This window comes from Eurytemora carolleeae, unplaced genomic scaffold (assembly GCF_000591075.1).
Source record: "Eurytemora carolleeae unplaced genomic scaffold, Eaff_2.0 scaffold28, whole genome shotgun sequence".
Classification (NCBI taxonomy): Eukaryota; Metazoa; Arthropoda; class Copepoda; order Calanoida; family Temoridae; genus Eurytemora; species Eurytemora carolleeae.
Window position 1 is genome coordinate 165,128 of NW_019396147.1, and position 22,673 is coordinate 187,800.

The 22,673-nt window shown below is 33.3% G+C and overlaps 2 protein-coding genes across 2 annotated transcripts; one reads left to right on the plus strand and one right to left on the minus strand.

Moving 5' to 3' along the window:
- The first annotated feature begins 171 nt into the window (after nucleotides 1-171).
- LOC111696342 (putative carbonic anhydrase 3) lies at nucleotides 172-12,758 on the plus strand. Its single transcript, XM_023465927.1, has 10 exons — nucleotides 172-263; nucleotides 789-867; nucleotides 1,775-1,889; nucleotides 2,155-2,249; nucleotides 2,665-2,792; nucleotides 3,919-3,999; nucleotides 4,360-4,461; nucleotides 4,899-4,986; nucleotides 9,733-9,796; nucleotides 12,686-12,758. Exons 1-10 carry the CDS (start codon nucleotides 174-176, stop codon nucleotides 12,756-12,758), a joined length of 915 nt encoding a protein of 304 aa, XP_023321695.1. The 5' UTR covers nucleotides 172-173.
- Nucleotides 12,759-13,484: 726 nt separating this feature from the next.
- LOC111696385 (SPRY domain-containing SOCS box protein 1) lies at nucleotides 13,485-17,059 on the minus strand. The gene is made up of 3 exons (XM_023465976.1): nucleotides 16,966-17,059; nucleotides 15,076-15,655; nucleotides 13,485-14,550 (listed from the first exon to the last, which is right to left on the minus strand). Exons 2-3 carry the CDS (start codon nucleotides 15,510-15,512, stop codon nucleotides 13,947-13,949), a joined length of 1,041 nt encoding a protein of 346 aa, XP_023321744.1. The 5' UTR covers nucleotides 15,513-15,655; nucleotides 16,966-17,059; the 3' UTR covers nucleotides 13,485-13,946.
- Nucleotides 17,060-22,673: the final 5,614 nt, after the last annotated feature.

Consider the following 22,673-nt stretch of genomic DNA (forward strand, 5'->3'; position numbering starts at 1 on the left):
CAGAGATTAACAATAGTTCTCTACCAGTATAGTAGAGAGCAGAGATTAACAATAGTTCTCTACCATTAGTGTATAGAGCAGAGTTTAACAATAGTTCTCTACCAAGCACATTTATAGTTAAAGTAGTAGTATTTGTATCGGAAAAAATTTTGAATTTTTAAAACAAAGAGAAAATGGCAGGCTTTTTAGTTCGGATATTTCTGGGTTTAAACCTAGGTTTAATTGTGGATGGTTTAGAGAGCTCATGGTCTTACAATAAACAGGTTCAGTATAATACAATGTAAACCCATAGAATATTTTTCAAGTCAGTCCTATCCGCAGTGCTTATTTAATTTTGAGGAATCTTATAATTAGCAGGTTTAAAACAGCTTAGCAAGATATCATAATCTTACAATTAGCAGGTTCAAAACAGCTTAGTAAGATATCATAATCTTACAATTAGCAGGTTCAAAACAGCTCAGCATTGTCCGTCCGTGGGTCTTCAAAACATTTTGAAAAAAGTGAATAAAAAATAACTTCTAATTTTTAGCCTAATTCATCCACAGGGTACATATGGGTTTCCTAAAAAAATAAGTTAATTTGGTCCAGCCGTTTGGTCAGCTTTAGCTAACATATGTATAAATAAATAAAATTAATTTATTATTCAATCAAAAAAGAGATTTACATCCTCATATATAAGCGAAGTGCTTTATTGTATAGATTCCTCACATCTGATTTATCCTTATGCTATAAATATGCAGAACCCAAAATATCCCCTGTTGGAGTTGATAATGGAAGGTCACTGTTAGGCTCCGGATGGTCCAAGCACATGGCCAGAACTCTGTAGAACTGGAGATAAACAAAGTCCAATCAATCTTCCTAGATCAGGTAGATTTTTCTCTTTACACTTCTTCCAAAATCAGGTAGATTTTTCTCTTTACACATCTTCCTAGATCAGGTAGATTTTTCTCCCGATACTTCTTCCTAGATCGGGTAGATTTTTCTCTTCATACTTCTTCCTAGATCAGGTATATTCTTCTCTTCATACTTATTCATAAGATCGGGTATATTCTTCTCTTCATACTTCTTCCTAGATCAGGCGTATTCTTCTCTTCATACTTCTTCCCAGATCAGGGAGATTTTTCTCTTTACACTTCTTCCTAGATCAGGTAGATTCTTCTCTTCATGCTTTTTCCTAGATCAGGTATATTCTTCTCTTCAAACTTCTTCCTAGATCAGGTAGATTCTTCTCTTCATACTTCTTCCTAGATCAGGCATATTCTTCTCTTCATACTTCTTCCTAGATCAGGTAGATTCTTCTCTTCATACTTCTTCCTAGATCAGGTATATTCTTCTCTTCATACTTCTTCATAGATCAGGTAGATTCTTCTCTTCATACTTCTTCATAGATCAGGTATATTCTTCTCTTCATACTTCTTATCCCTCTTCTCACTTCCCACTTCGCATCTTCTTATCTGTCTTATCTTCTTTCTCCCGCTTTCTATCCTCTTCTTTCTTTCTTTCATTTTCTCATCGTCTCTTTCCCACTCTATCTCCTCATCTCTTTCCTATTTACAAATTCTTTTTCCTGCTCTTTCCACTTTTCATCCCCTTCTTTATGCTTCTCCTCCTCCTTATGTCTATATACATCCATTTTCTAACTTCCACGTTTTCTCCTCTACCCTTCTTTCTTCTCACCTCTTCCACATACGTTTTCTCCTTGTCTCTTCATCTACTCCTTTCTGCTCGTATCCACCCTGAAAATCCTTCTCCTATATTATGTATGTACTGCTAGGGTTAGAGAAGGTTGTGATGTCTCCTCTAGTATTGGAGAACTATGATATTGCTCCTGAATATATGGAAATTCTCAACACTGGTTACACAGCAACACTCACATTCAAACCATTCAAGTAATCTTGTCAGTTAGCCCTGAAATAATGTTTTAAAATTTTCAAACCAATGAATTAAAACAACTTCTACGTGAACTGATTCTTGGGTTAATAATTATATGTTTCTTCTAACTGCACCAAGTATCAAACTATTTGATTTTTAAAAGCATTCAAGAGCATCAGAGGCTTAAACTGGGGGGCTGTTTTTGGTTTAAGCCTGGGAAATATACAAATTTAAGCCCCCCAGTAAAAATTCCTGTGTACACTCCTGAGGAGCTTTTTTCAGGGAGTCCGCTGCTCCAAGGATATCTGGAGGAGGGTTGGGAGCTAAGTATAAACTCTCCCAACTTTATTTTCATTGGGGAGCAACAGACGCGACAGGTTTTATGCAGATATTTTTTGGGAACTCATACTTCAGGCTATTTAAAGGGATTCTTCACTATTTCATAAATAAATTTATATCCCATTTTCTGAAACAAAGAACATTACTTTCGTAAAATAGGTCTATGATAGGACAGGTACTGTAAAAAGTCTTGCCGCGCCATTACTATGTACATACAATGATGACTTATAATATTGTAATTGGGAATCTATAAACACGGTTAACAATACCTTTAATTGGGAATCTATAAACACGGTTAACAATACCTTTAATTGGGAATCTATAAACACGGTTGACAATACCTTTAATTGGGAATCTATAAACACGGTTAACAGAACCTTTAATTGGGAATCTATAAACACGGTTAACAATGTGTTAAATTGGGAATCTATAAGTTCTATTAAATAATTCCAGGATCTGAGCACACTAGAAGCTATGCTAGGTTCCCCCTTGAGATGCATTTGCTTCATGTTAAAGAAAGTTCTGAAAGGTTGAAGGATCCTGTAGAGGATAGTTTAGCAGTCCTAGCTGTACAGTTCAAGGTAATTTACAACCTGTTCAACTCTAAATATGAAACAACATAAATATTATTTTAAATTTAAGTTCTCAGGACATAATATTTCTGATCAAGACAAATCCTCCAGAAAATATATTTTCCACTTCAAAATGCAAAATCGTAAAAGTTTTTTTAAACATTTTTTTTAAATCCAGAACATTCATTGTGACAATTTATGTCCTAAACTTAAGATTGTTTGTAATCAAACTCCAACCCATACATTAATGTACATCATTTTCTCAATATTGTTCCCCACAAACTTTGGCATGATCAGGAGTTCGTCCTATAATATCACAGATATAAACAAAAAAACTAAAAAAATTTAAGACAATGAATCTAGAAAATAAATAACGTAAAACAAAAAGCTGGAAAAAACTAGAAAAAAACAAATTTTGTAAATTTAAAACACGGAATTTGTAACATTATTAATGTCAAAACAAAAAAAAACTTGTACAGGCAAGTAAACGACCAGAAAACCATACCTTACTTCTTCAAAAAGTATTAAATTGACTATGGGCGTATGTGGTTGGAACCGTATATGGGGTGGAATTCGTAACGTAATAATGGATGAAAATGCTTAAAATAAAATAATTATAACACCAAGGGAGCAGCATAAAATATAAAAACTATATATTTATTTCTCCCATCAAATTCTAATTTTCTTTCCTTGAATATTTTCACCCTCATTTTGTAATATTTCAAACTATGAGTTATGCTGAATCAAATAGTCAAAGTTTTAAATATTAAAGGTTTACACAATCAAGCTGCAAAGATATCAGGATTAGAAAATTAGAGTTTGTGGCGCATAATTGCAATTTCATACTAATTCAGATCCGTGACAAGAAAACAGAATTTCCCGGAACATTTTGTTAATTGTTTACAAAGGAATTGAGTCTTTGCCATAAACTTGGGCTCTTTGATTTAACAGAATTGTTTTAAAATATCCAAGGTCTATGACATCAGGTTGCAAAGATATAGAGATCAGAAAGAAAGAGTTTGTGTCAAAATCTCAATTCCTTTGCATCCAAAAAATAAATTGAATTTTGTCCCTGGATGCTATAAATATAAACGTGTTAATATTTTTCTTTTAATGAAAAAAATGCATGAATTAGATGCAACTGAATGGAAATCCTGCCCTTGATAGGTTACTTGATGCTCTTCTTCATATACAGGAGTACCAACATAAACAAGAGGTATTTTAACAACATAACCATAGTTAAACACTGTTAGTTTGGTTCGCACTGTCATCAAGTTTTTTAACAGAATTTTATTCATCAAGAGAAGGTTCAAGCCTTTTATCAAAATACTGTGTGTTTATCACCCATAGTCACTTCATGGTGAATTTCATTATAGACATAAAGTAATCATTGTGCTATAATATTAAATTCATTGTTTATTATAACACGGTCCTATAAAGTTTTATTGGTTCTCAGATTTTCTCCAACAAAGGAATTGATTATTTGCCACAGACTCTGAATTTATATTACCCGTATCTTTGCATCAAGACAAGTACACAAACATGTCATTAAATATATGATGTCCAATTTACTCAGATCTTGTCATTTCCCTTGGATCTGATTCTTCCTGACGATGTATCTGGATTCTACCGATATAACGGTAGTCTCACTTCTCCACCCTGCCATCAGATAGTTACGGTAAACCAAGAGTAAGAAGGTTGGATAATGTTTTTGATGTTTTTTTTAAATTGAGAATTTAGTAAATTTTTAACAAATCGACCATTCACATTTTGGCTTAATCTGTTTCAATATCATCCCAACTTTTTTTTTACAAAAAGTCTCAAGCCGTTCATAACGAACGTGCCCAATAATCCCGTACCGTACTGTACAATTTATTTTTTAGCCATAGACATGTACACTTAAAAACTACAAAGCAATTATACGGTACAGTGCGGTTATGTAGGGTGGGTACCAATTCATAGATAAATCATATCAATAAGTTATGGCGAGCAATATTTGAACAGAAATATTTTTATTTTTATCTGAATTGCAAATAATAAAGAAGTTTATTTATTTTCTTAAAAATCAAGATTTACAAAAAATCTATGAACCTAACAAAGTTCATTTTCTTATAGTGGAGTGTTATTCAAGATACGGTTGATATCTCCTTAGAACAGCTCGAGCTTTTTCGTCTTCTAAAGATGAAAAACGGAGAATCCTTGGGTAATATTTAACTTTTCATTGCGGCTCTGTCTTTCAGCATCTTCTCTTTTTACAATATAAAATAAAAACAAAAAAGTTCGCAGATTTAAAAATACCTTCGTGGATTTTCAAAATTTTAGGAGACAACTTTTTTAAATTCTGAGCATTTAATTCTGGGAACAGGTAAGGTCCCACACAAAATTTGGGCCCAATTGATTCAGACAGACAGACAAGCACAGTATATATTTATATAGATTTGAATAATGGAGAACTGTTGTTTGGTAATATCTTGATATTTAATTACCAGGGAACTGCTTGTTTTAATACATATATTATTACAATTTACAGTATACAAGATATGTACTAAATGTAGAGAATACATATATTATTACAATTTACAGTATACAAGATACATACTAAATGTAGAGAATACATATATTATTACAATTTACAGTATACAAGATACATACTAAATGTAGAGAATACATATATTATTATAATTTACAGTATACAAGATACATACTAAATGTAGAGAATACATTATTATTACAATTTAAGTATACAAGATACATACTAAATGTAGAGAATATTTATATTTCATATGAGGTATGTTGAAAAGGTTTTGAGAAGTTTTTTTAAAGGTACATTTGAACTATTTTTTGTTCATTTGAACTATTTTTTGTTCATTTGAACTATTTTTTGGTTCAGTTGAACTTTTCTTTTGAATTATTTTATGTTCATTTGAAATATTTCTTTGTGTTTAAACTATATTTAATTTAATTTTATTTCCTTTTGGAACTTTATCCCCTTGAAGAGAAAATACATTTTTCATTGTTTCTTAAATCTCCAGGACATGATTTATCTCAGATCCTTGAGGATCATTTTCTATCCTGGTTTTGGACTCTGGTTTTCCCAATAGGGAGTTTAACTTTGAAAACTATTTCCCCTTTGGAGAAAAATACATTTTTCATTTTTTCTTGAATCTCCAGGACATGATTTAATCTCTGATCCTTGAGGATAATTTTCTATCCTTGCTTAAACTCTTGTTTTCCCCGTGGGGATTTTAACTTTGGGAACTAGTTCCCCTTTGGAGAAAATACATTTCATTGTTTCTTGAATCTCCAGGTCATGAAATATCCCTGATCCTTGAGGATCATTTTCCATCCTTGTTTAAATCTTGTTTTCCCCGTGGGGAGTTTAACTTTGAAAACTATTTCCCCTTTGGAGAAAATACATTTTTCCTCTTTTTTTGAATCTCCAGGTCTTGATGTATCTCGAATAGTTAAGGATCATTTTCTACCCTTGTTTAAACTCTTGACCTTGGAGAACTATTTCCTCTTTGAAGAAAAAATACATTTTTCATTGTTTCTTGAATCTCCAGGTCATGATTTATCTCCGATCCTTAAAGATCAATTTCTATCCTTGTTTAAATCTTGTTTTACCCGTTGGGAGTTTAACTGTGAAAACTATTTCCCCTTTGGAGAAAATACATTTTTCCTCGTTTCTTGAATCTCCAGCTCATGGCGTGATCCTAGAGGATTACAGACCGGGATCGTTCTGTCCCTAATTATTCCATGAACATGATGAGGGGTGAAGAGGTCTCTGTCCTCCACCAGGTTCACTAGCCTGGCCAACGTCTTGCCCTTTCTGACCTGCACAAAGATATCGTCATTTTTGAACATTTGCATAGATGGAGAACGTGATACTCCTGCCTGGGGTGAGAATTTGGATACTACTAGTTTGTGTTCTATGATTGTATTTAATAATACTGGAAATAAAGATAAATCATTGTTACTCTTTTATTTTAATTGAACACACTAATTGGTATCCACTTTCCTTGCCTTGCAGGGAGTGTTATCGAATTTCTTACTTTTGCGATTACAACTTTTTTCTCCCTCATGGCATAGATCCCCCCTTCTTTTCCTTTTTCAGTGTCGTCTTCGTTGCCAGTCCATCTACTACTCTCCCATCTGTCTCTACTACCTGCCCTGCTTCCTGGTCTACTTACTAACCTACTTCCTGACCTACTTATTGACCTACTTTCTACTGTGTATCCTGACTTGTTGTCAATTAATGACTTATTAGTTTTGATACTCCCTGTCCGTTCTATCTTTTCCAGAGATGCTGCTCTGGTTCTGGTTGACGCTCTCCTCTCCTTTGATGTTCTCCTTCCCCTTGTTGACGGAAGGCTCATTGGCTGAGAAGTTTTTTCCCATGCTTTGCTGAAAGCGGATCTCATAGCTTTCATGATTTAATTAATTTTTCATGGGCACTCCTGGACATGTCTTGGTCCTTGGTGTCCTCAGTCCTGGGGAGAGATCAAACTTTTCTACTGTCTTGGTTATTCTTCCCGATCTTCTACTTCATGACCCTGATGACCTGTTGTTGTTGACAATGTTGTCTCTTCTGCAATCCTTAATTCTGGTCCTGATTCTTTTTGCGTCTCAGGTTGATTCTCTGTTCTATTTCTTGTGAGGCTGCAGTGGTCACTTGATCCTATGTTATCGTCTCGTCCTCATCCTGTAGTATCTGTGTTAGTTCTCAGGGGCGGATACAGGGGGTGGCGGGGGGACATTCGCCACCCCCTGACAGATTCAGGAGGGGCGTAGCCCCTCCCTGAGATTTCAAGGCAAAAAATGTTCCCAATTTTATAAATCGAATGTGTTTTTCAATTTCAAGCTTTTTTTATTCTATGGAAATCTTGACTTTCTTTTCTTCAGTTTAATTTAAAAATCAACGACAACAAGTAAATGTTATTGTTAATGATAAATTTAGAATTAGAAAGGAATTGAGTTTTTGCCACAAACTCTGATTTTCTAATCCTTTTATCTCTACAATCCAATCCCGTAAACCTTAGATATTTCAAACTATGAATTCTGTTAGATTAAGTATTCTAAGTTTGAAATAAGGTTTAAACCATTCGGTTGCACAGATATAGGGATAAGAAAATTTGAGTTTGCGGCATAAACTCAATTCCTTTGTAAGAAACTAGACTTAAGTTATAATATTGTTCATATCTAGTAATGTTCCTTAATCAATACTCATTTATCAAAATTGTAATATTGGTCCTAATTTTGATGCATTAAAGTATAACTAGTAATTTCTTTTTGTTTTTAAATTGCTAATGTCCCTATTATTGTTCCTGTTCCTAATACTGTGTCCGACCCAACTTAAATCCCTGTCCTAATCCAATATTTTTGTTCCTTATTCCTGAACAATCTTTTTATTGTTCCTAAATCCCTGTCCTAATCCATTATTTTTGTTCCTAATTCCTGAACAATCTTTTTATTGTTCCTAAATCCCTGTCCGAATCCTTTAATTTTGTTCCTAATTCCTGAACAATCTTTTAATTGTTCCTAAATTCCTGTCCTAATCATTTATTTTTGTTCCTAATTCCTGAACAATCTTTTAATTGTTTTTAAATTCCTGTTCTAATCCGTTAATTTTGTTCCTTAAAGTTAAAAATCTAGTTTTTTAGTCTTTAGTCATTAATTTTGACTCTTTTTGAGTCTTTTAAGTCAAGCACGATTTTTTGTTCCTAACTTTTAATTTTTTGTTCCTAAAAAATCTTGCCCCCCCCCTCACTTAAATCCTGTATCCGCCCCTGTTAGTTCTCCTTCTCCAATCTCATCAACATTAAAATGACTATTAAAAAAATATATTTCCATTCAACTCTTCTGACAGATGCTTCGTGCTATGATCTGAGTTCAATACCCTTTTGGAATGGATCTAGATTGTTTGGCTTTATTCTTAGATTGCATTTGTTATGTGCATCATTTCTCCAACTGGGAGCCATGAACGTATGTGAGATTTTGTACATATGGTTTGGTTCACAGTATGACCTAACTTCATGAATTATAACAAAACTGAATTTATAGAAAAATAGATCAAATGAACAAATAATGTGTTGATTTGAACTGCAGGATATGACGTCATGTCTGTAGTTCAAATGAACAATATTTCAATCGAACAATAGTTCAAAAAGGTATCCACCAACAAATTAGTATCTTTTTCTAGGACCTCTGTTGTCCAAATCTTTGCCATTTTTCAAATCTTGCTTTACAACTTTGCATTTAGCACCATAGCAGATGTCAAACTCATCCCAAATCATCAACTAAGAAGCCTTGCAAATTTTGTTTGAAAACTTTCAATTATGTCGACTGTTTGTGGGGTTTTTATGGATTTTTCCTCGTTCTGCAAACATTGTCCCTTCTTACATTTTTCCCTTTAGTATACTTGTAGATATTGCCTTGTCATTACTATTATCCCCTAATGCATTTTGGATCATGTCAAAGGTGTCTGCTTTATTTTGGAAAGTATTAGGCCTGCATTTTTATGTATCGGGCATCCCAAGTGGGTTGGTATTAAAAACATTCCCGTGCTCTGAATGGAGCTAAACAAAGGAAAAGGCGGATTACATAGAAATAAAAAGTTTGATAAATAAAGTCCGTTGGCAGAAGACAACCGGGATGGATTTAGTTAGCTTTGAAAAAAAATTACAAGACTGGAACGTCGAGAAGTTCCTTAAAAAAATCGCAAAACTTATTGAAAATACTTCGAATACTATGGTCTATCACAATATACAGATAAGTAAATCATTTTATTTTTAATAAAGAGATTGAGAGTAGTTTTTAAATATAAAGATGAAATTATCCATATCTAAGAATTCAACGTATTGCAGAATGAAAAAATGTTGTTAACAATGTTTATCAACTCTACTGGAATAAAATGTGAGGATTATGTTTATCCGACATAAATATGTTTTAGTTGAAAATTACAGAGAAATTCAAAATATTGGGGATAGACGAGTTTTACACGTGTTTACTGTCAGGTGATTTATTAAAGGGACTGTAAACGTAATTTCAAGTGACTCGATCCACTAAACTCTACTGTTTCTTCGGTCAGTGTACTGTAAATTATTGCAGTACACACCAACAGATTAGAAGAGCGTGAAGTGGCATCTCCAATTTACAATGGTACCCTTGAAAGCTATGTCTCATCAAGGATGAATGACCTTTGTCTTTGTTTTCTCGTTAGAAATTGATAATTTTCAATTGTAGGTTCTCTATTATGAGCGGAATTAGAAAATTAAAAAAGTTAAAATTAAACACTTTTAAACCTAGAAAAACTACATTTTCCTTCACATTATTGATCAGATGAAGATTTAAAGGGTACCGTTGTGAATTTATATTGCAGGGTCTCTTGAAAATAGAACGACCGTACTTTTAATATTATTGTTTTATTATTTATCTCTTATTCATTATCTAGCTTTCTTTGTTTAATATTTGTTTATTCTTTCTGTTTGATAGATATGTGCTAATCCAGAATATTAGATAAGAATGGATAGATATGTGCTAATCCAGAATATTAGATAAGAATGGATAGATATGTGCTAATCTAGAATATTAGATAAGAATGGATAGATATATATGTGCTAATCCAGAATATTAGATAAGAATGGATAGATATGTGCCAATCCAGAATATTAGATAAGATTAGATTTATGTTTATCCAGAATATCAGATATGAAAAGATTGATATGTGCCAATCCAGTATATTAGATAAGAATGGATAGGTATTTGCTAATCTAGTATATTAGATAAGAATAGATAGATATGCGCCAATACAGAATATTAGATAAGAATAGATAGATATCTGCTAATTTAGTATATTAGATAAGAATGGATAGATATATGCCAATACAGAATATTAGATAAGAATAGATAGATATGTGCTAATCTAGTATATTAGATAAGAATGGATAGATATGTGCCAATACAGAATATTAGATAAGAATGGATAGATATGTGCTAATACAGAATATTAGATAAGAATGGATAGATATGTGCTAATCCAGAATATTAGATAAGAATGGATAGATATGTGCTAATCCAGAATATTAGATAAGAATAAAAAGAAAACTGAATCTCAATCAATGACTGAAACTTTTCTTTTAATCAATTAACTGTGTATCAATTCATTAAGCAACTCAGATTCCTCAATTTTATTTAAAATGAAGAAAAACAAATCAAGGATACTGAACATTTAAAAAATTAGAATTAAAGGGACTGTCAACTCAGATTCCTCAATTTTATTTAAAATGAAGAAAAACAAATCAAGGATACTGAACATTTAATTTAGAATTAAAGGGACTGTCAACGTAATTTAAAAAATTAGAATTAAAGGGACTGTCAACGTAATTTCGAGTGATCCTCCATGAACAGTATTACATGCTTGATACTGAACATTTAAAAAATTAGAATTAAAGGGACTGTCAACGTAATTTCGAGTGACCCTCCATGAACAGTATTACATGCTTGATACAAAACGGTATCTTTAACCCTTTATTTGAGAAACAATAAGAAAGATATCATCGTTTTTCTTTCTTAAGAGTTTAAAAGGACTGTTTAGATATTTGTGTGATGTAATAATTATTGATAAAAGAATTCTAAACATTCCTATTCAAGTTTGAACATTTATCTGAATTATTTCAGTTTAACATTGTCTTCTTTGTTAGTTAAATACAACGTAGTTATAAATATTCGTACTCATCGTACCTACAGTTAGATGAGAGCTTGTACATTCTCATCGTAGCTCCAGTTAGATCAGAGCTTGTACATTCTCATCGTAGCTCCAGTTAGATCAGAGCTTGTACATTCTCATCAGTACTATGCAGTTAGATGAGAGCTAGTACAATCTCATCGTAGCTCCAGTTAGATGAGAGCTTGTACATTCTCATCAGTTCTATGAAGGGTAGCTCTGGACCTTCTTCATTCGAAATTGAGAAGCTACTCTGCATAGTTCTGAAGAGAATGTGCAAGCTCTCGCCTGACTGCAGTGCTAAAGCGATGATTACGTATATTTTAAACAGTTTTAGCTTTACAACACAGAATTTAAACATGAATATGAAAGAAGTTTCATAATTTCAAATGACCTCCATATAAAGATTTCTTTATCCGATTCACAACAGTATCTTTCAGTCTAAGTAACAATAGAGAAGATATCGTCTTTTTTCATCTTTTAAAGTGTAGACTTCGGTATATTACAGTGAAACCCTTAATATCGAATACTTCGAAAGAATTCATCAAATGTCGTATTCTTCACTTTCTGATAATGGAATGTTGCAGTTATTTAGTTTTTAAATGATTATATGGAACAATTTAAAACTGTTCCTGCATATTCATAGCTATTTATTTATTTTCGCAAATACTGAAATTTACGAAATATAGTATAAAACTCATTGAAAAATTGTCAAGACGACATTCCATAAATTCTTCCGATGTATTCGTTATTAAGGGTTTCACTGTATGTTCTTTGTTTCTGCTGCATAAAATCCCCAAGTCAAAATGTTTTTAAAAAGTGAATTCTAGCTGCAGATATGATTGCTTGAAATAAAATTGCTGGAAGGGTAGTTTCCTTCACAAAATTCACAAAATTCAATCTAAATGTTGGTTTTTTAACATAGAAGCTTTATTGTACTTCTATGTTCTTCAAGGGTTCACTTCCCTGTTTTAATTGTTTAAAGAATAAAGTATGATTACACTTTACAATTTCTAGGAGCCAAGTTTATAGTAAGCATGTTTCAAGCAACCATATCTGCATTGAATTCAACTTTTGGTAAACTAAACCCAATTGTATTTAGGGATCAATCCCTTAATTTTACAAGAACAGCATAATGTTGTAACTTGGGTGAATGTTTCTAACTTTTCTATTATTTTAGTGGAAGCAGTAAACTAGATCTTCTACATTTAACCTTTATGCTGGTATTATGCTCAACAAATTTGGAAAAATAAAAAGTTTTAAAGTTTTATGTTTTTTTTTAAATGATAATAAAAAACTTTAAATCTCGACTTCAATGCAAATGTTACAATTTTTTTGCCAATGTCATGATATGGTGGAAAACTTTCTTTTGCCTGTCCTAGCCGCAGCACTCGCCCCCCCCCCCTTCTCTATAGACACAGCGCTCGGTCCTTCTTGTAGGCTGCATCGTTACCTTGTCCCTCCATCTCTATACTTATATAAACGTGAATAAAATATGTATAAATTTATTAAAATATAGATGTAGAACAACATGTTACGGGAAAGGAAGATTTTCACAAATAACAAAACAAAAACAATCCTAGTTGTGCATAGATAGAGAGATTACATCGAGTAAATATAAAACAGCTGATTATCTTTTAAAAAGCAGCTAATAAAACTTTAACAAACCATTGATTAGCTGTTACCAGCTAATTACTGTTAATAACAGATGATAAATTGCTAATATTCAGTTGATAATCTGTTAAGAAATAGCTGATAAATCTTTAACAGCCATTGATTAGCTGTTAAAGCTAATTAAAAGTTAATTGACAGCTGATTAACCTTTAGTAAATAGCTGATTCGCTTTCAATAAACAGCTGATAAGCTCTTAATATAAAACTGATTAACTTTTGACAAACAGCAGTTTAACTGTTAATAAACAGTTAATAAGAAAGATTATTGCCTGAATCAAATAGCAATGAATATCAGCATACCCTGCATTAAAAAGTAGATAAGTTTATTCAAGAAGTTATCTTGTAAAAAGACAGTTTATACATTTTACATTTGTTTAAATTAAATGCATGGGATGTGTTTAAACGATGTAGAGAGATCAATATTCCTATAATATATACAAATATGTAAATTGTCAGTAATTATGTAAATTTGTAACAATATTGCTAGACGATAGGTCTGTTGTTCAGTTGTACAAGAATTGAGTATTTAACTTGAGTAGTTTAGGTTGCTGACTGATGCACTATGTGTGCAGACTAGAACAGATTTGTTAAAAGAAGAACGTAGTAAAGTTGGAAAAAATCTAACAGAAAAGGTTGGAACCTGATTTTGAATGCAAGAACTATGTCCGTTGAAATTAAAGATTCCAGGAGAAAACAATATGAAAGAAGGAAAAACAAGGTTTAATCTAGAACCTGGAGAAAGAAACTAGAAAAACTGAAGAATTTATGTTATCTATGCATTATGAATTCTCGGATAGGATTGGGTAGACCAAGTTTATCTACTCCGCCCCTTTCTAATTTGGACACGCCCACATTTTTTCTTATTGATCTCCTGCACCAGTGGGATAGAGGGGCGGGCCCAGATTCCCCGCCTACCCTGTATTTAAGTGTAACCTCACAGTGCCCCCAGACTGCAGAAACTACTGGATAAAGGATTTTACCCTTGAGCCCGGTGTGAGCAGAACCAAGAAATCTTCCTTCAACTAGAAATCCTAGAGTTCCTCGATCCATATCCAGGATCATATAGAAGGTGTCAGGGACGGGAAATGTTCTCTCCTGGGAGGAGGATTGAGCAGGGAAGGACGGATACGGAGAATGTTGAGAATCATGAAACACTCGGTTTCTTCCAAGATCCCAACCCCAGGAGTTCTTATTACTTCCAACTAGGGTTTGGTATCCAGCAGGAGAATGGAGAGGAGCTTCTCTAGTAGCTACTCCTATAACAGCATGTGTTCCACGTTGTCTAGTTGGCCAGCAAACCTCCCAGACATGAATACCAGCTGAATATCCTTGCTTCCCGCGTATACTATCAGTAGATTGAGCAACAGGATGCCTGAAACAAGAAGTCAACGTTAGGAGTGTTTTGTATTGAACATTTAAAACATGCGATCTCTGAGGAAAGAAAGGGACACTTGCCTCCAACTTTCAATTTTTTAATGCCTATATCTCTGCAACCTGAAGATGGAAACTTTGCACTATTGGATCTAGCAGAATTCAGAGTTTGAATATCAGGTTGCGAAGATATACGGACTAGAAAATTAGAGTTTTTGATTAGTGTGCCAATTGGTGTTTAAAGACTAAATTGAATTATTATGAATTGTTTTCTTGGGTCTCTTGTTTAACAGGTTTGTCATTCAAGAGTATATGGGATGACATATCATAATCAATATTGCCCGAATCAAAGTCCACGCTTAAGAGGATTATTTAATGTGTTATTTTGACAAACCATCCATCCAACCATACAAAATTAAATGATAATATAAAATATATAAATATATAAATATTTGATTTGAAAGTCGTCTTTGTATCCGGAATTATTGAAGACCATTTCACATGTTCTCTGAGGATAAAAATATACCTGTGGAAAGTAAATTCATCGTCCTCCTTGACGAAAATATTTAGAGATCTATCATTAGGATTCCAGGCGTGCTGGAGTTGAACCTGCCGGCTAGCTACAGGCCGGTCAAGCAGAAGGTCCAGGTGTGGGGGTAGAGGTAGGTAGAATGGAACCGGTTTATCAATTTTCTCTTCATCTTCAATATTTCCATTTCCATCACTCTTCACTTGTTTCATCCCTCTAGTGAGAAGCCCACCCATACCGGAAACTTGGGACCGCCCCCTCCTCTGGCTCTGGCGCCTGGGATATGGTCGCTGCCTACCTCTGATAGTGGCAGGTTTAGGTTGAATGGGCGTGGCTAGTAGAGGCCTAGGAGGATGGGCGTGTCTGTAGCTGTAAGCGTATAAAGGTTGTCCTCTGTACCATTGAATATCTCTAGGCTCTGAACCTCCCACCATCCTGATCTAGAGAGAGGAGACCGAGCATATCCTCTAAACACAACCCGTTCTTCTCCGTCTGATTCTTATACGCTATCCGTATTATCTTCTTATAGATTCTCTCCTTCTCCTGGTTCTCCTCGCTCCAGCTCTCACAGTTCAGTCTAAAAAAAATGTTGTAAACACTTTTATTTTCTAATTTTTAATGAAACCATTACTGCAACATACGAAGCTAAGATCTACCACTAATGTGCTTATCCAATCCCCTCCCCCCCCCGCCCTCCCTCTCCTCACTCTATGTTCTCAATTAATTTGAAGATTGAACTTTGTAGTTTGTATGTATTGAATATTGATCTAGAACTTGGAAGAGGAGAGAATCTAGGGAAATGATCAAGGAAGAATCAATATCCAGATATTATTCATGTATATAGTGGGAGAATATTGATTGGTGTTTGTCGGACGTATTCTTTATTTCCGGAATCAGTTCCCTACTCAGAGAGGATACGGAGATACATAGATTTGATATAAATAGGAATATAGATACATTTTATACATATTATGCATATATGTATAATTGAAACATCAGGAATATTTAAAAATAATATGTAAAATGGAATATGAATAAAGGTATGTCAAATATTATACACTTACTATTCAGAACAGGAATAGAGATTTTATAAAAAATAAAACAGAAATACACATATTTATATTGGAACAGAAATATTGATATGTACAAAATATACGAGATAATGAATATACGAGATGAAAATTGAAACAGGAATACTACTTTGTACGAGAAAATATGTAAATTGGAACAGGAACACTGATATGTACAAAATAATATGTATATTGGAACAGGAATACTGATATGTACAAAATGATATGTATATTGGAACAGGAATACTGAAATGTACAAAATGATATGTAAATTGGAATAGGAATACTGATATGTAAAAAATAATATGTATATTGGAACAGGAATACTAATATGTACAAAATGATATGTATATTGGAACAGGAATACTAAAATGTACAAAATGATATGTATATTGGAACAGGAATACTAATATGTACAAAATAATATGTATATTGGAACAGGAATGTAAAATGTACGAGATACTATGTAATTTGGAACTGGAATAATGATATGTACGAGATAATTTGTAATCTCGAGTTCACCATCAAGAGATATGTAAGAATTAAAAAATTTGAATTTGTTGCAAAAACTCAATTCCTTTATATATAATTCAAATGCATATTTATTCTCAGTAGATACTAATATATTTTTAGATGGAAAAGAATAACGTTTAAGGTAAGGATGAGATGTATAGATTTATATAAGAATCGGTATGAACTATGGCTACATTATGAAAAAGTATAAAGATAAACAACTACAGATTAAAGTATTGCACTGTAAAGAATGCCTACTAAGTACATTGTATATAAAGAAAATAAGATGATGAATAATATTTACTTGTTTTCTCGTGTTTGAGACTGCAGATTAGCACAGGGCTGATGAGAGAGAACTAAACTTTACTTCTAGGTTCTCAGTTCTCAAACTTGCTGAGTTTCCCCTTTTTAGCCATCCCTTAAAAAAAGTTAAAATATTTCAACTTTTTACCGAATATGATAAGTTTAACATCGGCATGCAACCATACCAAAACTATGCCGCAAATATTTTATTTCCTTTGTTAAATTCCAGGAAGTTTGATTCAAAATTTGAAATGCAAAAATGATTTAGCTTTAGCACAAAACTTTCTTTCGCCTGTTTTTATTTCTATTAACCATGATCTTCCCCTGAATACTTCTAAACTGCAGAATACAATCGTCTAGCTAAACATGTTTTTTTTTACAAATTAGATACTGAATATATTAGAAAGGGGGTAGCATGGTAAGCAGGGGGAGATGTATTTACTCCGTTCTTGGATTTCCCTTGTATTCAAGATACTTAAGGAACATTTGAAACTGCACTATCATGCTTCTCATCAAAATCTGGTTTGTAAATTCAGAAGCTTCTGCAGCAATGGTTTTAAACCTTAAGAATTGATGGAGATATTGAGAAATTTGTTTAAAATTCAAAGAATTATATATAACCAAGGTTTAGTATCTCCGACAACTTTTATGATACGTAAAGAGGAGGCTAAAATTTACAAAGTTTTAAAGATTTGCAATGGTTTTCTATACTACTTTGACAACTATTAACTTTACGAAAACCAAAGATAAAGGAATTGAGTCTTTGTCAAAAACTCTTCTTTTCTTATCCCTATAACTTTGGAGCCCAATGTCGTAAACCTTAGATATTTCAAACTATGAATTCTGTTAGCTAAACTGATCTAAGTTTGAAATATCAAAGGTCTACACCATGATGTTGCAAAGATAAAAGGATTAGAAAATTTGAGTTTGTGGCAAAGATGCAATTCCTTTTGTAAGTCCCGGGTCCAATGTCTAACGTGCTGCATGACACCCCAGCCATAAAATGACATCAAACCTTGACTATGAAATATCCATTCTATTATATATTCATGATTTCGAGATTTGAGTCATGGCGCGCAAGTTGAACCGGTGATTGATGGTTCAGCGACGCGATTCAAATTCGACCTTTGACTAATTAAACCTAATTGTGCATGCCTACAAATGTTCTCTTATCTATTTTTACGTAAAAAAATAAACAGGTTTTCATGACAAAGGATAGATAAATAAATAGAAAAATATAAGCGAAACAAAGAGACGTTTTCTTGATAAAATTTAATGATCAACGCTTGTGACGTAGAAGTAATGTTTTTTGTATTCTTGTTAAGTATTAAAGAAAGGAACTGAGTTCTTGTTAAGTATTAAAGAAAGGAACTGAGTTCTTGTTTAGTATTAAAGAAAGGAACTGAGTTCTTGTTTAGTATTAAAGAAAGGAACTGAGTTATTGTCCCAAACTCAAATTTTCAAATCCTTTTATATTTGCAACCTGGTGGAACGCGTCGGTCAGCACAGACAGAGCAGTTTTGGGTCCGAGGAGAAAAGTTTAAATTCATGTTTTACAGAATCATCGGAATAAATCTATTCAAAATGAAGTTTTGGTTCAACCTACCGCATGAAAACCAGAAACCTCTGGAATAGAAAGAGGACTGTTCAACTCAAATTATTACATTAAATAGTTCAATAAACATGAAACACGGTAATTATGGAATGTGAACTGACCCATTCGACTAATTAATTAATTATAATTAGTTTGTGACTATTAACCTTGCATTATACCATCAAATACACTTAATATTGTTTTAATGTCGTCTTCTATTTCTCACTGTATGCTATATTTTATGTTAAGTGAATACTCCCTATTCATAGATTCCGTAGGTTCCAGAATCTCATCAAATGGAAATTATTCCACAAAGTTTCCACAAAGATAAAAGAAAAATGCATAAGTTTGGTTTCTAAAGAAAATTGTTTTCGGTTTATGAAGGTTCAGAAACTGTAGAAGGAGAATAATGAAGCAAGTTTAGGTGTCGTGGTTTCCACATTTTCTGAAATATCATTTGAGTAGATAATACACTTTGACGGCTTCCTACGCTAACTATACAGTGGGACCTAGAGTGGTCTAGGCGATTATATCAATACAATGAAGACGACTTTAAATTTTAATGTGATTTAAAACAAGCTGTTAAACAGCATTGATTGGATACTCATATATAAACATTGAAGTCCAGTTGTGCCTAGATCGGCATGCTGATCAGACCTACTAGACTGCTCCCTGCATGGCACTTTGTATTTATGGGCGCTGTGAAAGGCTTTACACATTGGAGTGAGGGAGGGAAGGCCAGCTGCCATGAACCCAATGCTCGATTAGCTAACTTCCTATCTTACTGATACAGTATCTACAGCTCAGGTACTAAGTCAAGAAATAGGAATCTACAAGAATAAAGAAGAAAAATAAAAAGAAGTAAATCTAAGAAAGAGCCAATATGTCTAATAATAATCCAGCTAATCCGGTTTTACACCCACTCTACTTAGCAATCGGAGCCCTTTCTGGAAGAGCCCTGTTCCGCAGCTGATTAAAGTGCAAACTCCCCTTGTTTTAAAGCGATAGGCTGGAGTGCTCAGGTTATTTCTTCTTTAAAAAATCTGTCCATGTGGGAATACACCTAATAACATCGAGGACTATGGTATATCCATAGAGAATAGAATATATAGAGAGGAATTTACTAGAAAAAAAGTGTAAAACGGCCATTTTGTTGTACTGTTTCCATACTGCAGGTGTACTTCACATATTTATGCTATATAACCTGTTGGGCCCTGGAAAATCATTTTATAGATAATCTAAAATTATTGTTAAAAGAAAACCAAATTATGAAATAGGCTGGTTTCATAATTGATCAATGATCATTTCACATAGACTCTATGCCTTCCACTTTACAAACGATGATTTTCCGTTATAACCATAAATCAAATGATGTTTTTATTCACCTAATTCATTATAAAGTTTATTAACAGTTTAAAAATTCGAAATTGAAATGGATAGTCTAGGGAAAATACTGTATTAATGTACTCTACTGCATATAATTTGTGAACATTTACATGATTTGTACACTTTGAACTCCCTTTCAGACTGAACGGGACTGAAAAAATTCATACCGAGAGATTCTTTTAATTCCTCTCTATTTATTCTATTCTCTATGGGTATATCTTATACCTGTTACCCTTACACCCCCATCCTTATCCTCCTACCTCCTAAAATCCAAACTTATCCTACTTCATGAGCAGATATAGTGGAACTCAGAAACTGCTTTATACTGTGGAATCTTAGTCAAAACTTTCTGAGAGAGATCATCATTTGTATCATAGGTGTTCCTTTCCTAGGGGGTACATCTAAATCACCTTAAATGCAGTTAAGGCAAGGAAGTCTTTTAAATTTCTTTTTAAATTACTGCAGACACTGATACATGTAACTCAATGCAGCTGACAAAGGGAAGTTCTTATTACAACAATGTCAGCAATAAACCATCCTGTATATTAACCATCCTGGGGAGGGGGTATGCAGCTAAACAGACCAGCCAGAAACACAAGAAGATTGAATACATGCATCAATAAATTTGTTGAATAAAAAATCTGGAAAAGAATTAAAAAATCAATTGTTAAAAAAACATAGAAGTCCAGAGAAGCTGTCATTTAAAAAAACGCAAACATGTAATTCGAAAAAAGCTTTTCAACAATCAAAACTGAAATAAAAAAGTGTTTTAAATCAAATGGTTTTACCAGTAGAAAATGTTTTTTTAAATCTAGTGGTCTTAATTTAACGACCTTTTAATTTTAGACCTGGGTTTTTAAAGCACAACATTTTTGAAAAAAATTTCATGATGCTCTGAACCACTTGGCCGGGCTTGGACAAGAGAATAAGAAAATACTAAAAAATGCTAAAACTATCAGGCGACGATAAATAGACGATTAATAACTTACTAGATTATATTTCGATTAATGAAATTCCCAGGAACCATATTTAATGAGAAGTTAAGTTGAACTACGTAGACTAAATTAACCCACTTTTCTTCATCTTGACTAGAGAACTGGTTGAACCGGCAGTACATAGTTTAACAAGTATATTCTATTTCCTAACAAATACATTTTTAGAGAACTTAAGTGTTTCCTTGATTTACTCTAAAACGCGATTTCTTAGAAAGTCGTCTTCCAAGGAAATAGTATTTAATAAATAAAGTATTAGTTTCTGGGTTCCATTCCATGGTTCAAAACAGACAGACAAACAAACACCCAAACAGACAGACAAGCCAAATTTATATATAGATTCGTAACTAATAGAAAATTATTAATTGTTCGTGTCTATATTTTCAATTAATACTAAAAATATTCTAAAAAGTTAAAATGAAAACTATGCAAAAAAAAATAAGAATAATATGTTTATTCTGTTAGATTGATTAGTCTAAGCTTGAAATATCAAAGGTTCAAACCGCCATGTTGAAAAGATATGGGAATTAAAAAATTAGGGGTTGTTGCGAATGTTCAGTTTCTTTTGTCAAAAAAAAGTCTGGATACTTTTCAACTTGTAAACTATAAATTCTGCCAAATCAATAAGAGAAAATAGTAAAATCGTTGAAATAACAATTACCCCCCCCCCCCGTCCCTTGTCACCCTTGACTAGAAATAAGGAATTCCCCCTCCAGGGTTTTTAAAGAGTTTTTACTTGGCACACAAGATTCGTTACTTAAAATGTGTCCTCGACGTTTGAAAGAATTGGCATGAGATCCGGAGTCTGAATCTGCACCAATATTTTGTCAAACTACAATATTTCTCTTATTTTCATTCTTTGTTATTTAATCCTTGAAACCCTTTAGTAAATAATTTGAACCCTGGGTTTAAATAATTCAATGAAACCAGAACTAGTCAAACCTCTGACGTCATCCAATTAGTTTCTTTTTGGAATTCATCGTCAAAATTTCTTCCAGGACTTTATCCTATCTCCCGACCTCCTCTAGCTCACTTGCAGAACTTTCCCGACCTACCCGACCTTCTCCAGTTCTCCTGAAAATCATCTCCCAAACCTTCTCCAGTTCTCCTGAAAATCATCTCCCAAACCTTCTCCAGTTCTCCTAAAAATCATCTCCCAACCCTTCTTCAGTTCTCCTGAAAATCATCTCCCAAACCTTCTTCAGTTCTCCTGAAAATCATCTCCCAAACCTTCTTCAGTTCTCCTGAAAATCATCTCCAAAACATATATCCAGTTTTCCTGCAAATCATCTCCCGACATCCTCCATTTCTCCTGCGGATCATCTTCAAAACTCCTCCAGTTCTCCTGCAGATCATCTCACGACCTTCTCCAGTTCTCCTGAAAATCATATCCAAACCTATCCAGTTTTCCTGCAGATCATCTCCAAACCTTCTCCAGTTCTCCTGCAGATCATCTCCCAGCATTCTCCAGTTCTCCTGCAGATCATCTCCCAACATTCTCCAGTTCTTCTGCAGATCATCTCCAAAACTTCTCCAGTTTTCCTGCATCTCCTTGTCTGTCTCTCAACCTAATTTTTCACGGATCTTCTCCAGTTCTCCAGCTCCTCCAATGTTTTCCCCAAGAAATCCCCGAATTCTTCTCTAATAGTGCTTTCGATTTTCTCTCGCTTTCTTTTAGTTTTTTTTTCTATTCTCAAATCCCTCCCAAGAGTACATATATACTACATAGTTTTCATG